The sequence below is a fragment of the Hypanus sabinus genome, chromosome 6 (genome assembly GCF_030144855.1).
Source record: "Hypanus sabinus isolate sHypSab1 chromosome 6, sHypSab1.hap1, whole genome shotgun sequence".
Lineage (NCBI taxonomy): Eukaryota > Metazoa > Chordata > Chondrichthyes > Myliobatiformes > Dasyatidae > Hypanus > Hypanus sabinus.
This window is the reverse complement of record NC_082711.1, coordinates 132560978-132581931: the sequence shown is the minus strand read 5'-3', so window position 1 is coordinate 132581931 and position 20954 is coordinate 132560978. Positions and strand designations below refer to the sequence as shown.

At 39.2% G+C, this 20954-nt stretch overlaps 2 protein-coding genes across 6 annotated transcripts in view; one reads left to right on the top strand and one right to left on the bottom strand.

The window, feature by feature from the left end:
- Positions 1 to 636, bottom strand: part of LOC132395846 (eukaryotic translation initiation factor 4H-like) — a 91322-nt gene extending 90686 nt beyond the window's left edge. For 4 of the 5 annotated variants that reach the window (XM_059972963.1, XM_059972961.1, XM_059972959.1 and 1 more), the window contains exon 1: positions 246 to 384. The gene's annotated coding sequence lies outside the window, so the exon portion shown is untranslated. Of the gene's footprint in view, positions 1 to 245; positions 385 to 501 lie in introns of those variants that run through there. The other variant, XM_059972960.1, reaches the window with a different exon arrangement.
- mybbp1a (MYB binding protein (P160) 1a) overlaps positions 276 to 20954 on the top strand; it is a 118515-nt gene continuing 97836 nt past the window's right edge. The window contains exons 1-3 of the mRNA XM_059972957.1: positions 276 to 807; positions 2075 to 2170; positions 19006 to 19089. Coding sequence (XP_059828940.1) covers positions 619 to 807; positions 2075 to 2170; positions 19006 to 19089 — 369 coding nt within the window. The 5' untranslated portion in view covers positions 276 to 618. The remainder of the gene's footprint in view (positions 808 to 2074; positions 2171 to 19005; positions 19090 to 20954) is intronic.

The window sequence follows — 20954 nt, the reverse complement described above, 5'->3', positions numbered from 1 at the left end:
CATCCTTGTTTTCCCTTCATGAAACTTCATTCAGTTGCTTTGTTATACGACTCCTCTCGCGCGTATGTCCCTCGAAATCGAACAATTGCAAAATCTTCAGTTTAAAATAAGCTTCCCAAGGGTTTTAGATTCCTAATAGCCCTCGAAATCAAACGATTGAACTGGAGATGTTGGAAAATTGTGAGATAGAATTTAAACAACCTCCAATGAAATGGAAAATGCTTGAGATACTGTTCGGAAGTTACCTGAAGCTGACACACAGGAGACCACAGATGCTGGAATCTGAAGCCACTCACAATCTGCACCAGTCCTTCTGCGGAGATTCGACCCGACACAATCTTTGCCCCCTGTGCTCTCTCTACCCCCTACCATGACACCGGATCCTCTTGAGTGCCCCAGAACTTCGGGTGTTGCTGCAGACTGAGAGTGAGTGGACTGGCCGTCCTCCCCGTTACTGCTTGCAGAATATTTTTGTAAGCTGATTGGCATTCCGAAGCTTACCCACAGTGGGATCGCACCGATATCATCACCGTTCTCAAACCCTCCGGAAATAAATCGCAGGCGCGTTTTGGGGCAGTCGCTAGGGGTGGTGACCTTGCGAAGGACCCCGGCGGCAGCATGGTGGAGCAGGAGGGCAACGCGGTGCCGGGCGATCGGCCAGAGGCTTGTGCGGGGGTTGCCGGTACTAAGAGGTTACTTCAGCAAAACCGCGAGTTCCTCGACTTCTTCTGGGATATCGCCAAACCTGAGCAGGAGGTGCGGCTGCGTGGCATCAGTGGACTGCTCGAGTACCTAAGGAGCAGCGAGGTGAGGAAAGGGGAGACGCTGGGCTGGAAGGGGGTAACTAGGTGAGGAGGGGAACAGGCAGGAAGAGACTATGAGCAGCATTAGTTGGAAGGGGGTACATGGAGGGGTGGTCTTGGGTGGGACAGAGAGTGAGGAGAAGATGTGACTGAGGCTGTTTGAAATGGACTGGGAAGAGTGGGAGCAAGAGACTGAATGGGTGCTGGGAGATGAGGTGTGTGTGGGGGAGTGTGCAGTGCAGTGCAGTGGGGAGAGCAACCAAGCGTGTGGGGGACACAGTGTGGAAGGGGTGGGGAATACCAGTCAGTGTGGAGGTGTTAGGGAGGGGAGGTCGGTGGGGGGGGGGGGGGGTTGGGTCTCATGATTGCAGAGAGGGTGGTGACTGTGTGGGCAGGAGGTGAGTGGTGGCTGTGCTCCAGACCCCACCCCACATCTCTGCTTTCCTCAACCCACCTATCATTTACCAGCTGTTGCATCACCTTCTTTATTCAGTATCCAGTTCTGATACTGGGACCTGATCCAAAAGTTTGACTTTCCCTATGCCTGCATGGATGTTCTTTGACCTGCTGTGATCCTCCAGCTGCTTGTTTTTTGTTCCAGATGACAGCATCTACAATCTCCTATGTCTTCAGATATTAGACTATCTATCCTATTCCTTCTCCATGAAAGCTTTTCAGAATCTATCTCTTTGCCTATCTTGCTAGATCCAAGCATTGGCAAATCCCCTCCCCCAATCCAGGTACCAGACTCTGTGTACCTCATCTCCATCCTCAATCTAGCTGCCTCTATCCCCAAGATCTCTCACCCTGCTTCCATATGCAAATGCCCTGTCCTTTGGGATCATCTGTACCACTCTCCTCCCACCATTATGTATGATCCAGCTCTTTTATTCTTAATCCAGTCCATTTCCTATTAAGGTATAGACTACATCATCATCCTGCCCTCCATTCATTAGCCTATTTTACCTCTACCCTGTTCACTTCTCTTTCCTTTGACTCGTCTCTCCAGCTATGTTTGTCTCCCCCTCCTCCCCAGCTGCCTCTCTTCTCCTATTCCTAAATGATTTTGTGACCTTTCCTCTGCATCAGCCATTTATTCATCTCCATTTTCTTCACGTTCCTTCACTGATCTCTGTTGCCATTCATCCACTATTGATGTTTAATATCAGCATGTCACAGTTTATGGCATCCTTTTGCCTTTGGATACCATAAGCTATGGACTCTTTCTTCACCCAGCACAAATTTAGAGTAATTCTTCACTCTTTTTCCAGGGTGATGAGCTTCAATATGCGCTCAAGCGACTCATTGAGGGCCTGGCAGCAACTCGTGAAACAGCCCGTCCTGGCTTCAGCTTGGCCCTGGCACAGGTTAGACGCTATGTTTAATGAGACAATGTGCTGAGGGTATAAAAAGTTGGAGACTAATGTACATCGAATTCTCCTTGATGTTCCTGTTACTTTATTCCTCCCCTTCTATTTTTCATTAACAACACCAATTCACAAGTGTGATCCCTTTCCAGACAAACAGGAGAATTTATAATGGATCAATTGTTCAACTTAATATCAGAATGTACACAGTATACAACATGAAATTACTCTTCGCAGACATCCAAGAAACAGAAGAAAACCCCATAAAATGAATGACAGTAAAATGTTAGGACCCCAAAGGGGTTCTCATGTGGAATAAGGAAATGGCAAAGGAATTAAACAATGACTTTGTTTCTTTCTTTGAGGAAATGTATGGATAAAACCTGCAAGATATAGACAGGAGACAAATGTGGTTTGAGAATGAAGGAACAAAATATTAGCTGAAAAAATTAGTATTATATTTGTTGATGAGCCTGAAACCAGTCAGTCCAAGAACCTGCTGACCTACATCCCAAAATTTGAAAGGGATTGTTTTGAGATGGTGGATACTCTTTCAAAAGTTCTGTACTGTAGATTCTGCAGGTCTGTGGATTGGATGGTAGCAAGTATACTAAACTGCACAAAGAGAGGGAGAGGCTAAATGGGGGGCTATTGACCTATTAGAGAGATAGATATTTTATTGAACCTGAAGGAAATTACTGTGTCACTGCAGCATTACAAATGCACTGTGACGGACATGGACTGTGCCTTTAAGAGAGAGAGAGAAACTGATTACAGTACTGCTTTTGGGTTGCTATGGTGAGAGAGGTGGAGTTATATGATGGACGATGTTTACAGTTACACGTACAGCACGCTGGAGGAACTCAGCAGGTCAGGCAGCATCCGTGAAAACGAGCAGTCACTGTTTCGGGCTGAGACCCCTCATCAGGACTGAAGAGGGAGGGGGCAGGGGCCCTATAAAGAAGGTGGGGGGAGGGTGGGAAGGAGAAGGCTGGTAGGTGCCAAGTGAAAAACCAATCAGAGAAAAGATCAAGGGGTGGGGGAGGGTATAGGCAGGAAAGGTGAAGAAGGAATGTAAGGGGAAAGCACTATGGGTAGTAGAAGGAGGTGGCACCATGAGGGAGGTGATAAGCAACTGGAGGAGGAGGCAGAGTGAAAGTGGGATGGGGGAAGGGAAAGGGAGGGAATTACCGGAAGCTGGAGAATTCAATGTTCAATGCAAGGGGCTGGAGACTGCCCAGATGGTATATGAGGTGTTGCTCCTCCAACCTGAGTTTGGCCTCATGGCAGTAGAGGAGGCCATGTATGGACATATCCGAATGGGAATGTGAAGCAGAGTTGAAGTGGGTGGTAACCGGGAGATCTTGTCTGTTGTGGCGGATGGAGCGGAGGTGCTCGATGAAGTGGTCCTCCAATCTGCATCGGGTCTCGCTGATGTAGAGGAGGCCGCACTGGGAGCACTGGATGCGATAGATGACCCTAACAGACTCACAAGTGAAGTGTTGCCTCATCTGGAAGGATTGTTTGGGGCCCTGAATGGTAGTAAGAGGGGAGGTGTAGGGACAGGTGTAGCACTTACGCTTGCAGGGATAAGTGTCAGGTGGGAGATCTGTGGGGAGGGACGTGTGGACCAGGCAGTCGTGGAGGGATCAATCCCTGTGAAAAGCGGAGAGGGGTAGAGAGGGAAAGATGTCCTTAGTGGAGGGGTCCTGTTGAAGGTGGCGGAATTTGTGGATAATGTGCTGGATCTGGAGGGGTTGTAGGTGAGGACAAGGGGAACTCGGTCCCTGTTGTGACGGGAGGATGGGGTGAGGGCCGAAGTGTGGGAAATGGAGGAGATGCGGGTGAGGGCATCATTGATGACGGCAGAAGGGAAACCACAATCCTTAAAGAAAAAGGACATTTGAGATGTCCTGGAACGGAAAGTCTCATTCTGGGAGCAGATGTGGCAGAGACAGACTAACTGGGAATAGGGAATAGCATTTTTGCATTTGACAGGGTGGGAAGAGGTATAGTCGAGGTAGTTATGAGAGTCAGTGGGTTTATAAAAGATGTCAGTGGACAGCCTGTCTCCAGGAATGGAGACCAAGAGATTGAGAAAGGGGAGAGAAGTGTCCGAGATGGACCAAGTGAATTTGAGGGCTGGTTGGAAGTTAGGGGCAAACTACACCTCCTCTCTTACCACCATTCAGGGCTCCAAACAGTCCTTCCAGGTTTGGCAACACTTCACTTGTGAGTCTGTTGGGGTCATCTATTGCATCCGGTGCTCCTGGTGCAGCCTCCTCTACATCGGTTAGACCCAACGCAGATTGGGGGACAGCTTCATCGAGCACCTCGGCTCGATCCGCCACAACAGACAAGATCTCCCGGTTACCACCCACTTCAACTCTCCTTCACATTCCCATTCGGATATGTCCATACATGGCCTCCTCTACTGCCATGATGAGGCCAAACTCAGGTTAGAGGAGCAACACCTCATATACCGTCTGGGTAGCCTCCAGCCCCTCGGTATGAACATCGAATTCTCCAACTTCCGGTAATTCCCTCTCTCTCTCTTCCCCATCCCAGTTTCACTCTGCCTCCTCCTCCAGCTGCCTATCACCTCTCCCATGATTCTGCCTTCTTCTACTACACAGTGCTTTCACCTTACATTCCTTCTTCACCTCTCCTGCCTATCCCCTTCCCCACCCTTTGATCTTTCCTCTGATTGGTTTTTCACCTGGCACTTTCCCCTCCCCCCACCTTCTTTATAGGGCCCCTGCCCCCTCCCTCTTCAGTCCTGACGAAGGGTCTCGGCCTGAAACATTGACTGCTCGTTTCCACAGATGCTGCCTGACCTGCTGAGTTCCTCCAGCTTGTTGTACGTGTTGCTTTGACCCCAGCATCTGCAGTGTACTTCGTGCTAACTTTTGATTTACCTGGTTTAAGTCAGTATATTAAGTAGTTACTAATAAGTCGTGGTTTTTAACATCAACACCAGACTCCAAATGTATTCTCTTGCTGCTGTTTTTTTTATTGTTTTTTTTTATACATTTTCTACATAACTACAGATAAAAAAAAACCCAGATCAAAATGAAGGACATTGATACAGTGCAAAAATAAGCATACAATAACAATCTGATACAGAGAAAGATAATTAAAAAAGCACCCAAATTGAAGACAAGTAAAATTAGTGTCCTCCCCAAGCCCCACAACACAAAACAAAAAAAGGAAACTCCAGACCACCCACAACACAATATAGAGAATATAAATCAGGACAATCAAACCCCCAAACTGTGAATACACTTAGCAACAGAAGATATCAATGCCTACTACCAAAAAGAAAAAGGAGCTGAAAGCAAGGGACCAGAAAAAAAAAACCTTAGTTAGGAGGAAGGTTATGAAAGTACTCAATGAAAGGTCCCCAGACCTTATGGAACTTTTAAGTCCGAATTAAGAATTGAATAATGAATTTTTTCAAGGTCCAAGCAGGCCATAATATCATCAAGCCATTGAGCATGGGCGGGGCAACATCTCTCCACCTAAGAAGGATTAAACGTCTAGCCAGGAGAGAGGCAAATGATAATATTCGACACTTAGAAGAACTCAGACGTAAATCTGTCTCACCCCAGAAACCGAACAGAGCAATTAAAGGGTTTGGTTCTAGATGGTGATTCAGAATATACGATAACGTTATAAAGACATCTTTCCAAAATTTCTCCAAGCTAGGACAAAACCAGTACATATGAATGAGAGAGGCCTCGCCCCTTTTGCATTTATCACAAAGCGGACTGATGTTAGGGTAAAATTGAGATAATTTAGATTTAGACATATGGGCTCTATGAACAATCTTAAACTGTAAGAGGCAATGGCGAGCACACAGAGAGGTTGTATTAACTGATTTGAGAATCGAGTCCCAAGTCTCATCAGATAAGGAGGTATTTAAATCCTGCTCCCATGCCATTTTAATTTTATCCACAGGGGCACGTCGTAAGGTTGCTAATTTATCTTGAATACTTGATATTAAACCTTTATCTAGTGGATTAATGGAAAGAAAAAAGTCCATAACATTTTTCTCAGGCATTTCAGGGAAGTTAGGAATTAAAGGAACAATAAAGTATCTAATTTGGAGATATCTAAAAAAATGAGCATTGGGCAGATTGAACTTAGCAGAGAGCTGTTGGAAAGAAGCGAAGCGATTATCAATAAAAAGATCTTCAAAATGTCTAATGCCCTTCCTATACCAATCATCGAATGCTGAGTCATACGTAGTGGGTAGAAAAAGGTGATTATGTACGACAGGGCTGGAAACGGAAAAACCATGGAAACCATAAAATTTCCTAAACTGAGCCCAAATAGTGTCTAACAAGAGGATTAACTATTAATCTGGACAAGCTACTAGGGAGTACATAGCCAAGAAGTGCAGAGATAGGTAAATCTTCAGTGGAGTTCAGCTCCATTGCCACCCAATTAGGGCACTCGGGTTGGCCATGGAAAAAAGACCAAAAGGTAGCACAACGTATATTGGCTTCCCAGTAATATAAACAAAAGTTAGGTAAAGCCATGCCACCCTCTTTTTTAGGTTTTTGGAGATAGACTTTATTAATTCTAGAGCGCTTATTCTTCCACAGATATGACAAAATAATAGAGTCTAAGGAATCAAAAAAAGATTTAGGAATAAAAATTGTGATTGATTGAAATAAGTATAAAAGTTTAGGGAGAACATACATTTTAACGACATTAATACGACCTACCAAAGACATAGATAGAGGTGACCATTGTACCAGATTCTGTTTTATAGTATATGCAAGATTGGCAAAATTTTCATGAAAGAGATCTTTAAACTTCCTTGTGACTGTAATCCCAAGATAAGTAAATTGATTATGGACTACTTTAAAAGGGAGATCACAAAATGTTAATTCTTGTGCTTCTTTATTAATTGGGAAAAGTTCGCTCTTATGTAAATTAAGTTTATAGCCAGAGAACTGGCTAAACTGGTCAAGAAGTGAGAACATTGGAGGTAAGGATGTAGACGGATTTGAAAGAAAAAGTAATAAGTCATCAGCATAAAGAGAAACTTTATGCTCAACACCCCCTCTCCAAATCCCGGTCAATTCAGGACAATTTCGAAATGCTATCGCCAAAGGTTCTATAGCCAAATCAAAGAGAAAGGGACTTAAAGGGCATCCCTGACAGATGCCACGTTTGAGGTTAAGTAACTGGGATTTCTGAAAATTAGTTAAAACAGAGGCAGTAGGACACAGATACAGCAATTTGATCCAAGAGATAAAACTTTGACCGAAGTCAAATTTTTCCAGAACTGCAAAAAGGTAGTTCCACTCTATACGATCAAATGCTTTCTCTGCTTTGAGGGAAATAACACATTCAGGAATCCCAGTTGGAGATGAATATAAAATATTGAATAGACGCCGAATGTTTAAAAAAAGGGAGACGGTTTTTAATAAAACCAGTTTGGTCATCAGAGATAATGGAGGGAATAACAATTTCTAATCTATAAGCCAAAACTTTAGCCAAGATTTTAACATCAACATTAAGCAAAGAGATTGGCCTATACGAGGAACACTCTGTTGGGTCTTTGCCCTTTTTAAATAAAAGAATAATAGATGCCTCATTAAAAGAGGGTGGCAATTTGCCGCAATTAAATGAGTCAAATAATACTGAGAATAACTGAGGAGAAAGAAGTGAGGAGAATGATTTATAAAATTCTACGGGGAACCCATCAAGTCCAGGAGATTTCCCTGAGGACGATGCAGAAATTGCAAAAGATATTTCTTCTGATGATATAGGCGCATTAAGTTTGGCTTTAAAATCAGATGAAAGCCATATTCAGATTATTTAAAAATTGATATTCAGAGATATTGTCATTCAAAGATTCAGAGGAATAAAGTCGAGAATAGAAATTTTTGAATGCGTCATTAATTTCTAAATGATCCGATGTAAAGTCTCCGTTCTCCTTCCGGATCTTTGTAATATGTTGTTTGGCTTTGGAACGCCTCAGCTGATTGGCTAGAAATTTACCAGATTTGTCACCATGAATGTAAAAGCGACTCTTATTTTTGAGAAGTTGGCGTTCAACAGGTTGAGTAGACAGAAGATTGAATTTAGCTTGAAGTTCTACACGCTTCTTGTATAGTTCAGGAGTCTTAGTTTGAGCATACAGTTAATCCTTCCTTTTTCAATCTTTTTATTGAGTTTCATATACAAAAAAAATAAAAATATAACATAACATAATATTGAATAGGTTATAAATACACTAGGCTTGAAGTTAAATTAGTAATAAGATATCAATATCTTATTGAGATATCAGCAAAGAACATCATAAAATAATCAAACCTGTATTAATTGTATATGAAAAAGGATAATCTCAAAAAGAGAGAAAAAATATATTAAAATAAAGCAATAAACCTAAAATAACATGGGCAATAATAATAGTTTATATATACATGATAGTGTCAAGAACTCCGGAACTCCAAACCAGAACAAGGATAAAAAAAGAAAAGATCCGGAAGAGGTCAAATTAACTCATATGAAAATGTCGAACAAACGGTCCCCAAGTTTCTTCAAATTTAATTGATGGATCAAAAATAGTACTTCTAATTTTTTCTAAGCTCAAACAAGAAATAGTTTGAGAGAACCACTGAAACGTAGGAGGGTTTACTTCTTTCCAATTTTGTAATATAGACCTTCTAGCCATTAGAGTTGCAAAGGCGATCATTTGTCTAATTGAAGGGGAGAATTGACTACCATCCTCAATTGGTATACCAAAAATTGCAGTGATAAAATGGGGTTGTAACTCAATATTCCAAACTGAGGAAATGATAGCAAATATATCCTTCCAATAGTTATGTAAGGTGGGACATGACCAAAACATGTGGGTCAATGAAGCAACTGAGTGACATCTGTCACATTGAGGGTTAATATAGGAGTAGAATCGAGCAAGCTTATCTTTAGACATGTGGGCTCTATGTACCACCTTAAGTTGTATTAAAGCATGTTTAGCACATATAGAAGAAGAGTTAACCATTTGTAAAATTTTTTCCCATTTTTCTGTTGATATAGTATATTGAAGCTCTTTTTCCCACTCTTGTTTAATTCTACCTGACATTTCTGGTTGTATCTTCATGATCATTTTATAAATAAGAGCCACTGAACCCTTCTGACAAGGATTTAAGGTAAAAATTATATCTAAAAAATCCATCGGAGTTGAATTGGGAAAGGATGGTAAAACTTTATATAAAAAGTTTCTGACTTGTAAATATCTAAAAAAAAATAAGTTTTAGGTAACTTAAATTTATTAGAAAGTTGGTCAAAAGACATCAGACTACCTTCAAAAAAAAGATCACGAAAGCATCACCTTTCCTTTTCCATACGCTAAAGGCTTGATCTATTAAGGAGGGTTTAAAAAAAAAAGTTAAATAAGATAGGGCTATCAAGAACAAAATTTCTCAGAGTGAAAAACTTACGAAATTGAAACCAAATTTGTAATGTGTGTTTGACAATAGGGTTAGATATCTGTTTATTGAACTTGACTAAATCAACGGGAAGAGAAGAACCAAGAACGGAGAATAAAGGGTATCCTCGTGCATCATTACATTCCAAATTTACCCACTGTGGGCATAATGGTGAATCCAAATCTTGTTTCTAGTATATTAAGTTTCGAATATTATTCGCCCAATAGTAAAATCTAAAGTTAGGTAAAGCTAAACCACCATCTTTTTTAGGTTTCTGAAACTGTTTTTTACTTAACCTGGGGTTTTTATTTTGCCACACAAATGAGGAAATTTTTGAATATGTTGTCAAAAAAAGATTTAGGAATAAAAATTGGTAAAGCTTGAAATAAATATTAAAAATTCGGTAAAACGATCATTTTAATAGCATTAATCCGACAAACCAATGATAAGGATAAGGGAGACCATCTAGTAGTAAGTTGTTGAATTTGATGGAGCAAAGGTAAAAAATTCAATCTAAATAAATCTTTATGTTTCTTGGTAATTTTTATACCTAGGTAAGTGAAGTTATCAGTAACAACTTTAAATGGTACCCTGTTATTCAGTAAAGTTTGCGCATTTAAAGGGAATAATTCACTCTTATTCAAATTTAATTTATAACCAGAAAAACTACCAAACTGAACCAACAAGGATAGAATAGCGGGAATAGACCTATCAGGATCAGAAATATATAACAAGTCATCAGCATATAGTGATATATAACTTCTCATTACAGGTAATACCAAAAATATTAGGTGATTCACGAATAGCAATGGCTAAAGGTTCTAGTGCAATATTAAATAATAAAGGACTTAAAGGACAACCTTGTCTCGTACCGCGAGATAATTGGAAAAAAAGAGGATCTATGATTATTTGTAAGAACAGAAGCAACAGGTTTATAATAGTTTAATCCATGATATAAATTTAGAACTAAAATTAAAATTTTTTAAAGCATTAAATAAATATGTCCATTCAACTCTATCAAAAGCTTTTTCAGCATCTAATGAAATGACACATTCTGGGGTTCTGGGTGAAGAGGTATAAATTATATTAATCAATTTTCTAACATTGAAAAGGGAGTTCTTAATAAACCCAGTTTGATCTTCTGAAATAATCTGTGATAGTATCTTCTCTAACCTAGTAGCTAAAATTTTTGTAAGAATCTTAGAATCTACATTTAATAGCGATATAGGGTGATAGGATGCACATAAGGTAGGATCCTGATCTTTTTTAAGAATTAGAGAAATAGTAGCATCATAAAAAGACTGAGATAATCTCTTCTTAGTAAATGCATCATTGAAAGTTTCACATAACCATGGGGAAAGCGAAGAAGAAAAAGTTTTAAAAAATTCCATAATATAGCCATCAGGACCAGGGGCTTTCCCTGAATTCATTGATGAAATAGCCTCTCCTACTTCAGCCATAGAAATAGGAGCATCAAACAAACTCCGATCTTCATCAGTCAGTTTAGGAATATTCAAATTATTTAAAAAATCATCCATCATGGACAGATCGCCATCAGATTCTGATTGATATAAAGATTTCTAAAAATCTTGGAAAGTTTTATTAATTTCTTTATGAGCAGTAGTCAAATTACCATCTTGTTTACGAATTTTAATAATTTGTCGCTTAGTCGAAATAGCCTTTAATTGATTAGCTAATAATTTACCAGTTTGATCACTATGAATATAAAATTGAGCCCTGGTCTTAATTAATTGATTCTCAATTGAAGAAGATAATAATAAGCTATGTTCCATTTGAAGCTCAACTCTCTTCTTATAAAGTTCTTTGGTAGGAGTCACGGAATAAATCTTATAAATTTCTTTAATTTTATCCACCAACATAGCTATATCAAGATACCTTTGTTTTCTTTTACCAGCAGATTATGAGATAATTTGTCCGCAGATAAAAGCCTTAAAAGAATCCCAGAGTATTCCTCTGTCAATCTCTTCGATATAATTTATTGAAAAAAACAAGTCAATTTGCTGTTCTAAGAAGGTGATAAATTCTGGATCTTGAAGCAAAGTAGCGTTGAGTCTCCAAGATCTAGTGTTAATGGAGGAATCCAATACCTTAATAGACAACTTCAAAGGAGCATGATCCGAAATCGCAATAGAATCATATTTACAATCAGTAACATCTGTTAATAAATGGTGATCAATAAGAAAATAATCAATTCTAGAATAACTATGATATACATGTGAAAAAAATGAAAATTCTTTATCTTTAGGATTCAAAAAACGCCATATTTCAGTAATTCCTGAATCAACCATAAAGGAATTAATAAGTGAGGCTGATCTATTCGGAAAAGTTCGAATAGGTTTAGATTTATCCATCAAAGGATTTAAACAACAATTGAAATCTCCACCCATTATCAACATATGTTCATTTAAATTAGGAAGAGAAGTAAATAAACGTTTAAAAAATTCAGGGCAGTCAAAGTTTGGAGCATAGATATTAACTGAAGCCACTTTTCGATTAAAAAGTGAACCAGCAATCAACAAAAATCTGCCCTGTGGGTCAGAGATAGTTTCATGATGTGTGAATGAAATTGAGGGGTCTATAAAAATAGACACACCCCTAATTTTGGCAGTAAAATTCGAGTGAAATTGTTGGCCCTCCCAGAACCTAAAAAAGCGTTGATTATCCTCCCTCCTAATATGGGTCTCCTGTAAGAAAATAATATTAGCATTTAGTCTATGGAAAACTTTAAATATTTTTTTATGTTTAATCGGATGGTTTAAGCCATTAGTATTCCAGGAGATAAAATTAATAGACTTATCCATCATGCCAATATTAATTGTATATATCATAAAAGATTAAAAAGACACATAACCCATAACTCAGGAAGAAGGGGAAATGATTCAGGAGCAACCGGAGGACATGACACTTCAACAATATTAATAATTTAAAGTCGGCCCATAAACTAAAAGCAAAAAAAATAAAAAGCAAAAGCGTGAAAAAAGATCCCTACCCCCTCCCCCAACCCTCGAAAAAAAGCCAAGCGGCAGGCGCACAAACTAATACTAATATTACCCCCATATCAAGATGGCAACTCCACGAAAAGGTAAGAAAAGACTATACAACACCCAGGTTTAGATGAAGGGTTGATAAAAAAAAAGATATGTCAATCAAAAAGAGAAAAAAATGTAATATAATAAAACAAAAAATCATTAATTAAAAAAAAGAATAAACATTAGAGTTTTAAAAAAAGTGTAATATGCCTTTAAGAAAAATCCCATATTCAAATACAAGTAGATGACATGTTCCAAGGGCAAAGATTTATGGGAAGAAGAAACGACATTTTGAAAAAACCATATTACAAAATATAAATGTAAATTCACCAATCGATCAAAAAAAAAGTAAAAAAAAAGTCATCAAAATAGAATAGAAAAAGGATTCAATAATCGCTACAATACAAAAAAGGTCTAAAAATCCAAAACATTCATCCCATATTCAAGTACAAGCAAACAAATAAACGAGCACGGAAAGCAAAGTCGTATGGGAAGAAGAAACGACATCTTAAAAAAAATCTTATTACAAATTATAGATGTGTATACACAATTCAGAGAAAAAGAATTTAAAAAAATCATTATAGTAAAATTGAAAGAGCATCTATAACCGTGATAAAATAAAAAAAAAACCAGGTCTACAGACCAAAGTAAAAAGCTATAATGTGGCTTCATGAATTAAAGCCCAAAACGAAATGGCATCTTCTCTCCAAAAATTCTTCAACATTTGCAGGCATTTTTTAAGGAAAAAAACCAAATTTTCTTACATTAAAAAACCATTGAGGGGAGTCAACAAAGATATAACACATAGTTCAACTTATGGTAGAAGATCGATATTCCTCGAGGAATTTCTTCGCGTCTGTCGGAGTTTTAAAGAAGCGCAGGCTGCCGTCGCCCAAAGTAACTCTGAGATTTGCTGGGTATCTTAAAGCTTGTTTAAGTCCGATCTGATGAATCTCTGCCATCACTGGTTTAAAAGCGATTCTTTCTCTCATCACTTCAAACGAATAATCTTCAACAATACGAAACTTATTGTTTCTGTGAGAAAGCATATCTTTCTGACGAGCTAAATGAATTAAGAGCTCTTTCTCCCGAGGATAATGGAGGCCAACAATCACAGCCCGTGACTTGTCGCTCGAGGCCGAGAATCTCGAAACTCTGTGGGCGCGATCAATAGTGGGTTTAACTTTCAAAGCATCAGCACCAAAAACTTCCCACAGTAAGTTAGAGAAAAAATCAATTAAGTCACCAGACTCAACATTTTCGGGAAGTCCAATGATTCGCAAGTTCTGTCTGCGAGATCAGTTTTCAAGATCGGTGACTTTAAACTCATAATGCTCTACTGTTTGAGCAGTCGACAGTACCTTTTTCTCCAGTGTTTCAATTGTATGTATTTTTTGACGAACTAACTCTTCAAGAGTCGCGATCTTGTCTTCATGCCATTGAATATCTAATGCCTGCGATTGAAGCTTGGTATCAAGCGATCTAACAACTTCTTCAAGCTCAGACATTTTCGAGGTAAGTTTACTTTCCAAACTTGCTAGTTTAGTATCCAGAAGATTAGAAATTGCCTCGAGGGATACAGGCTCTTTAGATGATTTCTTAGCTGTAGCCATTTTAAGTTTAAAAAGATTAAATCAAGAACAGTTTTTTAAAAAAAAAAGTAAATCGTAAGTGTCAACCCATATGATTAAATACGAAAAGATTTGATTAAAGGGTGATTATAGTTGAAAAAATGAAGAGCGCCTAAAAGGCAGATGTTTACGTCGCCATCTTGAAACTCCCCCCCCCCCCCCCCCCCGAGCATACAGTTGATCCAATTGTTTAATCTGGTTAATGAGGTCTAATCGATCTGCACAGGACTTTCTATTAAGATTTGCTGTATAGGAGATTACTTGACCCCTCAGATATGCTTTAATGGCATCCCAGACAATCTGGGATGACACTTCAGGTGCTGTATTAGTGTTAAAATAAAAGGTTATCTGATCCTTAATAAATTTTAGAAAATCATCATCCGATAATAAAGTCGAATCAAACCACCAGTGTTTGTTCCTCTGAGGGAGACCAGGAAAGTTTAAAGAGAGAGTAATTGGGGCATGGTCAGAAATCAGTATACTCTGATAATCATAAGAATAGACAAATGGAATGAGTTGGTTATCGAGTAAGAAGTAGTCAATTCTAGTAAAGGTATGGTGAACACGTGAAAAAAAAGAATAATCTCTCTCAGTAGGATGAAGAAAACGCCATATATCAGAGATACCATAATTAGAGAGAAACGATTGGATAGCTAAGGCAGATTTAGAAGGTGGTCTAGTAACAGAGGACGATCGATCCAAATTAGGATCTAACCAACAATTGAAGTCACCACCCAGTATAAGAGAGTATGAGTTTAAGTCTGGTAGTGAGGAAAAAAAACGTTTAAAAAATTAACATCATCAAAGTTGGGGGCATACAGGTTTGCTAGTACAACTTTAGTATTATATAGTTTACCAGAAACAATAATAAAACAGCCATTTGTATCAGATATCTTATTATGGAGTTCAAAAGGAATATTCGAGTTAATAAGGATGGAGACCCCCCCCCAGCTTTAGCGGCAAAGGATGAATGAAAATGCTGACCTGCCCACTTTGACAAAAGCCGGGAGTTATCAGAACAACGAATATGGGTTTCTTGAAGGAAAGCAATGTCAGCTTTGAGTTGTTTAATATGTGAGAAGACCTTCCTTCTTTTAACAGGATGATTCAATCCCTTTACATTCCAGCTCACAAATTTAAGTGTACTAGCCATTATCAATTGTTAATGTATAAAAGGCAGCAGGCATACAAAAAGTCAAGCAATACAATAACAGTCTGGGAGCAGAAATGTAAACATAGATTCGTAGAATCAAAACATAAACATGTCCTGAGTAACAAAGAAAAGCAATAGAAACAGAGAGTGATGTTAAAACTGGAAAACCCACCCCACCCTCGCAACCCACAACTAGACGGCTACCAAAAAAAGCAGCTAGCTCTACCAAAGAAATTAACCCAAATATGACTTCCAGATCTGTGTCATTAACAACAGTTCCGTATAAATAATATAGCAAATGGTAGCCAGTTTATGCATTGGAAAACATAATTACAGATAGGAACAACTTCTGCAGATGTATTAAAACTTAATACAAAGAAAATCAAAGGAATACCAAAACTAACCTACCTGCGAAAAATTATAGAAGATTAAAAGGAGAGGAAAAAAAAGGGAGGGAGAAAAGGGGGAAATTCTAGGTTCGAGGAGAGTACTTATCAACCATTTACAGAAAAAAAAAAGGCAGCAATACTTAAACTGTAAATCAACCAACAGGGAGGCCTTCAATAAAAAACAGCAAACCTCCAAAGCAAGTTAGAGTCAATTGTAGAACTCTATAAAGTTATACAAGAATGAAATAGAATACACAAGTACAATCTAAACATCCGCAGGGAAGCATTAAGCACAGAATATCTATTTAGAAAAAATGCACCAAGTCCAGGGAGAGATTGTCTACATCCCTTGGAGTTTCAATAGATAGTGTCTGAGTTATTCAAGTGAAGTCGGAGTCCGGAAAAGAATACTTTTACTACGAGAGGTACTTATCCACCATTTTAGAAGGTCCGACCGGGTTCTGAGAAAGTCTGGATAGCCGGAAGACTTCCAACAAATGCCTCAGCCTCCTTCACTGACTTAAACCACTTCTATTCTCCATTAGAGAGCGTAATTCAAAGATCGGCAGGATTGCGAAGTGAGGGTCTAAGTCCACGATCGATATGCACCTTCATCACACCTTTAAACTCAGCACGCATCTTCAAAACCTGGGGGGGCATAATCATCCACAAAGTGAATGATTGAATTTCGAAAAGCAAAAGTACTTCTGCGGCGCGCCTCCATAATCAAACGGTTTTTCACCTGATATTGATGAAAGCACAAAATTACCGGTCGTGGGCGTGAGCCCAAAATTGCGCGGGGAACGTAGACCCTGTGTGCCCTTTCAAGCTCAGGTGGAGTCGGCTGCCGTTTTTTTTTAAACCGTTGCGTGTACGTAACAGCACTGATGTACAGATGTTAGAAGTAAGAAAGAATAAACAATGAAGTTACCTCAAACAGTAACAGGATAATATTGGACAGATAATGAAAATGTTGGGATCAGTAATGAAAGGTGTACTATCAGAACACCGTGGGTTGAGCAAGGTTGAGCAGAACCAGCATAGATGAATGGAAAACAATGTTTGATTAATCTGCTGAAGTGCTTTGAGAACATAACTAGTAGAAAAGATGAAAAGGACATAGGAGATGTGCTGTGTATGGATTTTTAGAAGGATTTTGATAAGGTCAATAAGCAAAGAGAATAAATGACATTATCCTTGGGAAATTAGGTGGTTATAATGTTCAAAGGGACATGGACATGCTTGATCATGGGTCATTGACGAACAACGTAAAGTAAGGCAGGTGATATGTTACCATATTATGGAAGATTTGAATTTTTTGTCTCCATATTTTCTTCAGATGTAGGACAGTCAGCTTGCCTTTATGTGTATTGTGGCTTGCAGAGCAGTTTCACTATTTCCTTATTCTCCTAATTTCTCTTCAATACCTGGCGTGTATTTGGATAGCACAGAGGCACAGCTAGTGAAGCTACAGCCACATAACACCAGAAACCAGGGTTCGATCCCAACATTGGTACCTTCTGTGTGGAGTTTGCACTTACCCACTCTGACTGTGCAGGTTTCGTTGAAGTCCTCTGGTTTCCTCACACATCCCATTCAAATTGTCTGTAATAAATGCTATCATGTCATGCACCTTCCTAAATCATTGCTCTAAGTTAATGGTGGAACCTGGGGGATGAGGGAAGTTGTAGAGTCACACAACACTACAGCCTAGAAACAAGCCCTTAGGTCCATCTTGTCCCTTGCTGCTCCGTTTCACGCCTTGTGGCGCATCGGGTGGCAACCCTGCCATTGTTTTGTCTGTTTTAATGAGGCTGAGTTGCCAGCTGGACGTTCAACCCAGCACAGATGGAAAGTGTGCAAGGAGCCAGCCGAATTCAAACCATTAGCCTCAGAGTCTGGTGCCGATGCCACTACACAACTGGTCGGTTGATCTAGTCCATGGCAGACTGATTTTCTACCTGCTCCTATCGACTTTCACCTGGACCATAGCCCTCTGTACCCCTCCCATCCATGCACTTTCACCCCCACCCCCGAATGAAGAAATTCCCCCTCAGGTACCCTTTGAATATTTCAACTTTCACCCTTAACATATGACCTCTTGTTCAACCCTCATCCAACTTCAGTGGAAAAGTCTGCTTGCATTTACCCTATCTATACCACTCATAATTTTGTATACTTCCATCAAATCTCTCCTCATCCGACTACACTTAAGGGTATAAAGTAATAACCTAATTTAACCTTTCCCTAATACGCAGGTCCTCAAGTCCCTCCAACCTCCTTGTAGATCTTTGTACTTTTCAATCTGACCAGAAGTGCACTCTGTACTCCAAATTTTTGGCCTCACCAAAGTCTTAGGCACACGTGGAAAAAAACTCCATAAAGCAATGCTGCCTGGCCTGCTGCATTCCACCAGCATTTTGTGTGTTGCTTGAATTTCCAGCATCTGCAGATTTCCTCGTGTTTGTCCATAAAGCAATGGTGCTTTCAAAAGTAATGAAATTAAAGGTTTGTAAATTTCAAAAATATTACCTTGAAGTGCAGTATACAGTAAAAAAACAACTAAATCAAATCAAAGTTTGCCTTTGAAACTGCATCAATTCTCTTCTGTACATTGTTGTGCAGTTTTATAAGAAAATTGGCTGGTAGGTTGTTTCAAGTGTCTTGGAGAACTTGCTGCACTTCTTCTGCAAACTTCTGCTGTCTCTCCAAGTATTCCCAGTCAGCCTCGATGACGTTGAGTTCAGGGCTCTGTTGAGGCTATATCATCTGTTGTAGAAATCCTTGTTCTTCATGATCTTTGCTGTGTGTTTGGGGTCATTGTCCTGCTGCAGAATGAAGTTGGAATTGATCATACACCTCTCTGATGGTATTGTGTGATGGGTGAAAATCTGCTTGTACTTCTCAGCATTGAGGATTCCAATAATATGGCCAGTCTCAGAATTCCTTTAACAGTTCATCCTGGGATTGGACATGTCTTACTTGGTGGAAGTGGTTCAGTTGTGTACCTGGTAAAAGAATGGTGCAGTTCAGTTGGAAGATGCCTTTGCTGAATCAGTGACTCTAATGGCTATTACTCTCTTTCATTCCTCGGCCATTGGTTCCCTGTTTAAGATGTGTAGAGATGCTTTTTTAAAATTCTGATTTTTCTTTACTAACAGGTCTTGCAGTTCAATGAGAAGATCCCTCTCCAAGCAATCCTGAAGCAGATTAAAATGAAACATGATATAATGAAAACCAAAAAGGTGTGTGTGGTTGAAAATAGGATTTTAAGTATTATGCTTGAAACTTACATTGAGTACGGGTGTCTTCATGTATGTAATTTTAACTATTTTAGAGCAATGTAAAACTTGGAATGTTATCACTTTCTCTGTGATCATGTACAAAAATGAAGATGTTACAATATTTTATTGGTCATGTTGGATGAGATGTCAAATGTGCAAGATGCAATATCTGTTGGGAGAAGAGTAAAGGGGGTTTGCATGGATTGAATAAATAAGGTTTTCCAAGGAGGTTAGCAGTATTTCAGACTGCAGCAAAACTCTGAAAATCCATATCTGATGGTTTGACATCTGGTTTATTCATTATTGCACTAAGTCCTCATTCCATGCAGACCTGCTGTCTGCCAAGGTTGGTCTGTATTACTGGTACAATGGATGTGACTCTCACAAGCAGACTATGTAACAGTTTCTTCCCCCAAGCCATCAGACTCCTCAATACCCAGAGCCTGGACTGACACCAACTTACTGCCCTCTACTGTGCCTGTTGTCTTGTTTATTATTTATTGAAATGCCTGCACTGTTTTGTGCACTTTATGCAGTCCTGGGTAGGTCTGTAGTCTGGTGTTGTTTTTTTCTGTGTTGTGTTTACGTAGTTTAGTGGAGTTTTTGTACTGTTTCATGTAGCACCATGGTCCTGAAAAAAAAGTTGTCTCATTTTTACTGTGTACTGTACCAGCAGATATGGTCGAAACGACAATAAAAAGTGACTTGACTTGACCAGGTTGCAGCTTCTAAAATGTGTACAGATGGCAGATCCTGACTGTTTATTTCAGATATTTTCATAAATAAAATCTGTCCCATGCTGTATTTAAGATTTGGTGTATGTTTGTGGAGGTGCAGGAAAATCTTCCTTTAAACTCATCAGATTCATTGGAATATTTTTGTCCCATTGTGCATCATATTTAAAAGCATAAATGCCTTGAAATTTAGCTTTTTGTAGCTGCAAAAGCATATTCCATTTCAAAATGACAAACAAGCTAATACAACTTGCATCTAAATTACACCAGCACTAAAATGAACAACAAGCATAAGATACTAGTACAAGTGTAGAGAGAATGAGGAAGAAATATGGTCTGAGGTAGTGTTTGTGTTTTTCAGCTTGTTTCTAGAATCTGATTGCAGTGGGGAAGAAGCTGCTATTGAATCTTGAGGTGTTGGTCCTCAGGCTCCTGTACCTCCCGCCTGATGGCAGCATTGAGGAAAAGGCATTGCCTGGATGGTGGGTGTCCCTGATGATGGATGTTGCCTTTTGAAAATGCCCTCAATGGAAGGGAGAGCTTTAGCTGTACTAGAACTGGCTGCATTCACCACTCACTGTAGCATCTTGCATTCCTATGCATCGGAATTTCAATACCAGCAGAATGTTTTCCACCATACATCTGCAAAAGCTTGTCAGAGTTTTTGACATGATGAATCTCAGAGCCAGGCCCAGAAGACAGATCCTCTAAAATGTTGACATCCAGAAACTTGAAGATGCTCACACTTTCCTCCGCAGACCCCTCAAACAGGACTGATGAGTGTTTGACTGACTTCCCTTTCCTAAAGTACAAAGTTTCTAGCTTTGTTGATCTTGACCTTAAGGTTATTTTACAACACCACTCAACTAGCTGATCTATCTCATTCCTGTATACTATCTTTCTTTCTTTAGTTATTTATTAAATATTAAATTTTAGAAATTACAAAGAATAAATGTAATAGTAAAATAGTAAGGAAGATAATATTAACCCTCCCCCCTCCCCTTACACCCCCCCCCCCAATCCTTATCTAAAGAAAAAAAAAGAAAGAAGAGAAAGATTGCCTGGATATCGGAGGATCCCCACATGCTCCAT